Below are 8771 nucleotides of genomic sequence, written 5' to 3'. Positions count from 1 at the left end.
AGAGCCGGGATTGAACCTGGGACCTCGGCGCCGTGAGGCTGCAGGGCTAACCCACTGCGCCACCGTGCTGTCTGATAGTTTTAAATCTCGACCCCAAGTGGAGCTTCTGACCCTATATCCGCATCATCACAAAGGTCATGCATATTCTTCTATTTCATTTTTGTAATACCATTCGTCTCCACTAGTACCTCAGCTCATCACTGGCGAAACTTCATCCGTGCCTTTCTCACCTCTAGGCTTGACTTTTTCAATTACCTCCCTTCCAGCCTTCCATCCTCCTATCATCCAAAACTCTGCTGCTCAGAGCCTAACTCCCACCAAGTCCCACCAATGGGTGGGATTCTGCGGCCTCCCAGCCGCATGTTTCTCGGCTGCGCGCCATTCTAGGCAGCAGGATTCTCTGCTGCTGCCACCACTAGCAGTGGGAATTCCCACTGAAGCCACTCCGCCGGAAATCCGGGGCGGGGGGGGGGGGGGGGGGGCACTGCCGACAGGACCAGAGAATCCCGCTGCCAGTGAACAGCAGGAGAACTCAGGCCCATCTCTGTCGTCGCTTACCTAGATTTGGATCCACCGATGTTTCAAATTCCTTCTTGGCCCTGTCTCTGCGGCCTATCCTGCTCTACCAATCTCAGAACTCCACTTCATGAGAACCAGCCACCTTATTTGGCTGTCTAGGTTATAAACCTCTTGGGTTTTCCCCTTTCCTTCAAGACACTCCCTAAAACATACCTTTTGACCAACATTTTAGCTACCCCTCCAAACATGCTTGCTGTGGCTTTGGAGTGAATTTTTGTCTGATCACATTTATGTCAAGAACCTTTTTACATCAAAGAAGTTATAAAAGCAAGCTTTGCTGCCATGTTAGTGATACAACTCATGAAATTGGAGAATGTTTTGCACATTTGTACATTTTTAAAGATGACTTTTATGTACAGATTCATTTGGTCTTCAAAGCACAGATTAAATAGTAATTGCCAGAGTACGCAGTGTTTCTTTACAATCAGATTCTAACAATAAAGATCAAATGAAACAAGCGCTCTGGAATCACAATTCAACCAGCAAAAGTGTATTTAAAAAGTTACAAACCCACCGACAGATTGCAGCGTTAAGAAAAGCCTGCTGTTGCCAACAAGGCCATTCTATTTGCTCTGAGTGCGCTGGTGAATCGCAAGCACTTCTCACTTTCAGTATTCCTGAAAAGTATTGACCCAATCAAGTTTATGGTTGTCAGAATGCTTTAAGCTTGCTATCAGGCAAGAATAGTAATGTTACACGTTATCTGAAAAAGAAAGATGCCCATTTCCTTCATTGTCATTCATTATAAATGCAGGCAGAACTGGAAAAATTCTTCCCTGAACATTTGCCACTTCATCATGCCCACCCTCACCAATGACCTTAACATAACTGGGGAGGAGGTGAGGAAACTCCCCCACTGCCACCTGAGACAACACTGTCCAAAAGTTCAACAGACACCTATAAACCACACTTTTGGTGAAACTGTTTTTCAAGGTGGAACTTTCAACGTCACTGGGACAAAGTGATTGCCATATTGATTAAAATAAAGACTGATGTACAGCAATGTGGCAGCTTGAAAGGTTAATTGTTATTTCCAACAGTCATTTGGACATTTTCCTAATACACACTTTAGGGCATAATGCATCCTTCAAGTGAAATTCAAGCTTTTACAACAAAAGTTAAATTATGCCTTTCATTAAAATGAACGCCGACAAAGGCCTTGAGGAATGCTTTACTGGAGAATGTCCCGTGTAGGTCAACAACAGTTTTTTTTTTTAGGCGAGGGTCAATTCAATCACTTGATTCAGCAGAACTCTACCTCTTTAATCGCTTTGCATAATACAGTAAACTCTCACCTTTAATTAAATGGAAATACACAGTGCAAATCACAGCCTCGGCAAAACAAAATGAACGCATCTAACAATAGGTTGTGGTCAATCTCAGCGAGATAAGTCTTATGGTTAAAATCCTTTGAATTTGCCTGACATTCCTTCAAAGCAAAATGTTTTTGTCGTGGTCACTCTGAAGTGTATCGCCCAATTGCTAGCAGCTATACAGCATCAAGGTACACAACTAAAAGTGGACACATTTCGAGGTCCAATAGTTTTTTGTCAATGTGAGTCACATAAGAAATTGTCAAATGAAATTGCTGAGGGAATTATGCAGAGTTGCTAAGGGGTCGCTGCTGATTCATTGCATGCACCTCCTGCTGTAAAGAGCACCTGTCTCCCGAGAACAATTATCACATTTTCCCTTCTAATTAATGAGTCTGCAGTATAAATGCTTTGCATTCCTACAGCCAAGCAAAAATTGCCCCCCCCACCCCCCCCAATTTAATTGCCATTCCAATTTGACCTGATACTGTGAACAGTTGATGTGGAATCTTTCCATTGACTGATTTCAGCTAAGAAAGGTTTTTCTTGCAGAGAGTATTTTAGTATATCTCTAGCCTGAGGAATTCAAGATAATGATTTATTTATTTTTTTAAAAATTGATACCAGTTACAACAACATAGAAAGGACAGTTTGAGCAGTTGAATCAGACAAACTATTTCTGCCAATGGATGTTTGTAATACAACAAAGGGTCAAACTTCAGGGGTGTGGAGGAAACGTGCTTTGGAAAGTTTGCCCCTTCTGTGATTTTGAAAAGAACCAGGGCAGGCATTATAACCCATTTACCTCATTCTCACTTGAAATCTATAGCACAATCTATGTCACCATCCAATAACCTCTTTCCAAACAAAAAAAAAAACAGCTTTGTAACATGGTCCCTTATAATGTGAATGGAAGTGGGGATCCAAATAACCATGTGACATGCCCTCGTAAAAAAAACGATGCAAGGAAAAAAAAACGATTTGTTAATTATCTTCGGTTCTGCATTGCTCCAATTCACCAGCATCTTTAGCTGCTACTGCAACAATGCTGTGTTGTACTGGTTAGATGTGACTCGAGAAGGCAAGAATTCTGACATGGCTCTGTACTTACTCGTTAAAGGGAGAGATAGATATTATTCAACTATCTGCCCCAGAGATAACATAACACTGAGAAATAGTTCCATTGTGACAAAGTTCAAAAAGAGATTCTGCAGCCCACTTCCCCACGTGCATCATGAACTAAGTTTTTTTTTTACAAATGCTCTTTTTAAAGTACTCATTAGCTAGTACATAGTACTTTTAAAAAAAAAAAGTTAACATCTTAAAGTGACATTGGTGTGAGGGACACAATGATGTGAACAAAGGCTTTGCAACAGCAAAACCACTAAAGAAAATAATGTGCCTTCAGCTTGTGGAGTAAGCTGACTGCCCTTCCTCTATACCATGCAAAGTCTTTTCAAGGACGTAATTAAAATTCACAGTCCACTGAGCTTTTAATATCCTCTCCCCCCCCCCCCCCCCCTTCCACTCCACGACAGGCCTTTTCCTTCGTCGTGCCCAGCCTGAAAATGTCAATGACATCGCACCGACATGAGGTGCCACTTCAGCAGTGCCATGAGTACACACCGGTGTTCACCCTAACTGCTCATACCACCGCGGAAGAGGTAGAAAATGCAAGCACAGTTACACTGAGCCAGGTGCCTGGCAAAGCTCTGTGCGCCAGCAGTTGACTCCAGTCTCATTCCTAGTGGCAAGAAAGAGGTAAACTGTCTTTTTGCCTCAATTGGAAACACGGTGACAGTACGGCAGCCCCAGGAGTGGCCTACTTTGTGTCACGGTAGAGGTTAGCTACACACTAACCGTAGCTGCTGCACGATGCTGGTGGTGGAAATTTGCATTTGTCAGCATCGTACGACACGTTGGATTGTAGCGCAGTCACGCTGCACCCAGCAACGTGCATGCACTGTAACTGGGACTTTATAAAGAGAGCCATCACAGTGTTTGAGGCTAATCAGTCAGTCAACGAGATAAATACAACAGCAATGGCACTAGTAGTGTTCTAAAGGGCCATGGCAATTTCATATTTAAGTAAAAGCTTAACGGAATGCCACACAGAGGTTTTCACATTTTAAATAGCTGAGCGCCAAACGATTTTGGGGAGAGCGAGAGAGAGAAAAAAAAATCATCACACAAGTAAACCAGTTCAGTCTCATTGCCAAGAACAAAATAGGCTTTGATCCTTCTTAGGCTATTCTGTGGCTCGCTAACATCACTGCAGTCTTGCATGATCATCCAAAGGAAAAACTAATCTGGTGCCTCTAGTAATAAGTTCATGGTCCTCTGTTCCCAGATCACGTTCCAGTACATCTTCTGAGATGCTCTTGGTTCTCTTGCCGTCCACACTGTTGGACGCAGTACCTGAACTGGAGGAACCATTGGCTGTTAGTGTACTTCCCCCGTAGGTCAAATTCAGGTCACCATCATTGAGGATGAGATCAGAATCATCATCTCGAAGCTGCTCTTGATTCTGGAAGATGAACATGGTAGTTTAGAATTATGAAAGGAGATTGAGGCACCAACCTCAATTTAAAACATTCAAATACAGTGCCAACTTCGCCAAATAGTATTCCTCCCAATAATTTCTGTATAATTCCTTTATCGATTTAATGTGTTTAATCTTTTAGAACAGAAACAAAAACCTCTACAGAGGGGGTGTGGCCATAATGTTCAAGTGGCTACCGACCAGATTATTTAAGATCAATCATGTAATAATGGGCCAAATTCTGCTGCAGCAGACTGTTAGTTAAGCGTGCCCCTGAAAGCTTTTGGTACCTTGTTGAAAGTGTGAGCAGAGAACACAAAGGACCAAAGGAACTGAGTAAGGAATTGTGCATCTCAATTTTTGGATCTCAATGTGACACGGGATCAGGGGTGAGCTGGCAAGGTGGATACAGAACTGGCTAGGTCATAGAAGGCAGAGAGTAGCAACGGAAGGGTGCTTTTCTAATTGGAGGGCTGTAATTAGTCGTGTTCCGCAGGGATCGGTGCTGGGACCTTTGCTGTTCGTAGTATTTATAAATGATTTGGAGGAAAATGTAACTGGTCTGATTTGTAAGTTTGCAGACGACACAAAGTTTGGTGCAATTGCAGATAGTGATGAGGACTATCGGAGGATACAGTACGATTTAGATCGTTTGGAGACTTGGGCTGAGAGATGGCAGATGGAGTTTAATCCGGACAAATTTGAGGTAATGCATTTTGGAAAGTCAAATGCATGTAGGGAATATACAGTGAATGGTAGAACCCTCAAGAGTATTGAAAGTCAGAGAGATCTAGGTGTACAGGTCCACAGGTCATTGAAAGGGGCAACACAAGTGGAGAAGGTAGTCAAGAAGGCATACGGCATGCTTGCCTTCATTGGCCGGGGCATTGAGTATAAGAATTGGCAAGTCATGTTGCAGCTGTATAGAACCTTAGTTAGGCCACACTTGGAGTATAGTGTTCAATTCTGGTCGCCATACTACCAGAAGGATACATAGGTTTTAGAGAGGGTGCGGAAGAGATTTACCAGGATGTTGCCTGGTATGGAGGGCATTAGCTATGAGGAGCGGTTGAACAAACTCTGTGTTTGTTCTCTCTGGAACAACGGAGGTTGAGGGGCGACCCGATAGAGGTCTACAAAATTATGAGGGGCATAGACAGAGTGGACAGTCAGAGGCTTTTCCCCAGGGTAGAGGTGGTCAAATACTAGGGGGCATAGGTTTCAGGTGCGAGGGGCAAGGTTTAGAGGAGATGTATGAGGCAATTGTTTTTTTTACACAGAGGCTAGTGGGTGCCTGGAACTCGATGCCGGAGGAGGTGGTGGAAGCAGGGATGATAGTGACATTTAAGGGGCATCTTGACAAATACATGAATAGGGTGGGAATATAGGGATACGGACCCAGGAAGTGTAGAAGATTTTAGTTTAGACGGGCAGCATGGTCGGCGCAGACTTGGAGGGCCGAAGGGCCCATTCCTGTGCTGTACTTTTCTTTGTTCTTTGTTTTTGTTCTATCTCCTTAACCGATCAGATTGAAGAATTTTGAAATAAACAACACAAGGACTGAGAAGAAAATGTAAGGTATAACGGGGGAATTCAACGCCAAATCAGTTACAGAAAGCAAACGAGAGAGAGAGAGAGAGAGAGAGAGGGGAAAATAAAAATTGGATTGAGAAAGAGTGCGAGCGAGAGAAAAAGAGCCAGAAAGGAGAAGTAGAAAACAAATGTCACATTTTAAAAATGTTTGGCAATAATTAAAACCTGAAGAGAAGCGGTTCCACACTTGTAATAGTTCATTTTCAGTGCCAGAGAGGTTGCTTAACAGTAATCAATACTTTTACATTACTAAAAATATTTAGATTGAAATGTTCAAGGCCAATTGTTCGTATCTACCACACAAATGCAACCACTTCATGATATTCAACTTGTTTCAAAGTTAAGCGAGACAGTGAGATACCATTTCTGTCAAGTGAAAGGGAGAGTGGCATAAGTCGGACATTTGGATATTTGAGTTTAACTGCACGTATAAACAAAGAACAATACAGCACAGGAACAGGCCCTTCGGTCCTCCAAGCCTGCGCCGATCACGTGTCCTATCCAAACCAACCGCCTGTATCCTTTGATACGGTCGCTAACGTTCCCCTCACCTGACATTGCTTGTGCGTAAATAACAGTGCACACCATTTATTTTGACAGAAAAACGATACAGACAGACTGGTCAAGTGGGCAAAACAGTGGTAAATGGAATTGAAAAGTGTGGGGTAATGTATTTTGGGAGGACAAACAAGGCAAGGGAATACACAATTATTGTGATGATCTTAGGAAGTACAGAGGACCAGAGGGACCTTGGGGTGCATGTCCATGGATCCATGAAGACAGCAGGACAGGCATAGAATATATGAGCAGGGAGGTTATGATGGAGCTGTATAAAACGCTGGTTAGGTCACAGCTAGAGTACTGTGTGCAGTTCTGGTCACTATAGGAAGGATTTCATAGCATATTCGATTTCATAGAATTTACAGCACAGAAGGAGGCCATTCGGCCCATCGAGTCTGTACTGGCCCTTGGAAAGAGCACCCTACCCAAGCCCACACCTCCACCCTATCCCTGTAACCCCACCCAACCTTTTTGGACACTAAGGGCAATTTATTATGGCCAACCCACCTAACCTGCACATCTTTAGACTGTGGGAGGAAACCGGAGCACCCGGAGGAAACCCACGCAGACACGGGGAGAACGTGCAGACTCCGCACAGACAGTGACACAGCCGGGAATCGAACCTGGGACCTTGGAGCTGTGAAGCAACTGTGCTACCCACTGTGCTACCGTGCTGCTCAGGATGTGATAGCATTCGAGAAGTTGCAAAGGAGATTCACCAGGATGTTGCCTGGGATGGAGTGTTTCAGTTATCAAGAGAGACTGGATAGGCTGGGTTGTTTTCCTTTCAAGCAGTGAAGGCCGAGGGAGGTGTACAAAATTATGAGGGGCATAGATAGGGTGGATAGGAAGGAACTTTTCTCTTTGGCGGAGAGGTCAATAAACAGGGGGCTCAGATTTAAGGCAAGGGGCAGGAGATTTAGAGGGGATTTGAGGAAAACCCTTTTCACCCAGAGGGCTGGGGGAATCTGGAACTTGCTGCCTGAAAGGATGGTTGAGGCGGGAACCCTCAACATTTAAGAAGCATTTAGATGTGCAGTTGAAATGCCAGAGCATACAAGGCTTGCTCAGTTCCTTCAGTCGCAGATACCCAAGTTGCTTTGTTATGCTGTTAGCTGCTCGCCCTTTCAGCTGAGCTATTATCTGCAGTGAGGCATAAAAATGAATGTAAAGTCTGTGGCACGCAGGTTACACAAGAGCTCCAGCAAAGGTCTAGAAGTAGGTTGGCTCTATTCTGCAGAACATTGAGAGGGTGGGTTTAAAGCAGTCTTAGGTTTCAAAGTTGAATGTGCGAAAAATTCTAAAAACGTCAACCAGACCCCAAACCAGTCTTTATTTTTAAAAAGATCAATATTTGCCCAACTTGTTCACTGAAATTTGAGAAACCCCCTTACCTGGATTGTGTGCAAGGTAATTCTATTTCAAAATGAGTGCAAATGGCAGGTCCAGGATTTCTTTGGACAACGCTGTAGCAGAATAATCAACAAGGATATGCAACACTCTTTTGAAATTAAATCAGAACCCCAAATATAGTTAAGGTTTTCCTACCAATTTTGCTGATACCTCAGGCGACTTCAGTTTTATATCCTTTCAAACAAAAGCCAGGATTTACCCAAAATGCACACACACACACCTTGGACTGAGTAACGTGAAATATTAGTGGCCAGTACTTACTTCATATGCTTGAGGACTTGTCAAGCATCGTGCTATGGGACCACACCAGCCGGGCAATGTGGCAGTGAGGGGTGGACCACTGTGTGTTAAGATTGGCTTCAGATAACTGGAAGGTTTCCTGTTAAGGAAGAATTCTAAAAATGCCAAACAATAAAGGGAAACAGTTCTTTTTTCAATAATATTTTATTAAGGTATTTGAAAATGTATAACAGTAACATAAACAATGACATCAACATGGTAAAATAAACATCCCCCCCCCCCCAGCCCAATCTTCATGCACCTCAACCATAAAACACCAATCCCCCCCCCCCCCCCCCCTTTGGAATACTGCATCTGCTGACATTTTAATTTTCCCCAAGAAAGTCGATGAACGACTGCCACCTCCGGGAGAACCCTAACATTGACCCTCTTACGGCGAACTTTATTTTCTCGAGACTGGGAAACACAGCCATGTCACTGACCCAGGTCTCTACACTCGGGGGCTTCCAGTCCCTCCACATTAACAAGAT

At 43.7% G+C, this 8771-nt stretch overlaps 1 protein-coding gene across 2 annotated transcripts in view; it reads right to left on the bottom strand.

Annotated features, from left to right (window-relative positions):
* Positions 1 to 911: 911 nt before the first annotated feature.
* Positions 912 to 8771, bottom strand: part of slc9a7 (solute carrier family 9 member 7) — a 158985-nt gene continuing 151125 nt past the window's right edge. For both annotated transcript variants that reach the window (XM_038817802.1, XM_038817803.1), the window contains 2 exons: positions 8263 to 8368; positions 912 to 4419 (listed from right to left, as the gene is read on the bottom strand). In XM_038817802.1, the coding sequence (XP_038673730.1) occupies positions 4162 to 4419; positions 8263 to 8368 (364 nt within the window). In that variant the 3' untranslated portion in view covers positions 912 to 4161. The remainder of the gene's footprint in view (positions 4420 to 8262; positions 8369 to 8771) is intronic.

This window comes from Scyliorhinus canicula, chromosome 14 (genome assembly GCF_902713615.1).
Source record: "Scyliorhinus canicula chromosome 14, sScyCan1.1, whole genome shotgun sequence".
Lineage (NCBI taxonomy): Eukaryota > Metazoa > Chordata > Chondrichthyes > Carcharhiniformes > Scyliorhinidae > Scyliorhinus > Scyliorhinus canicula.
Note: the sequence above shows the minus strand (reverse complement) of the source record. Positions and strands in the feature narration are given on the sequence as shown.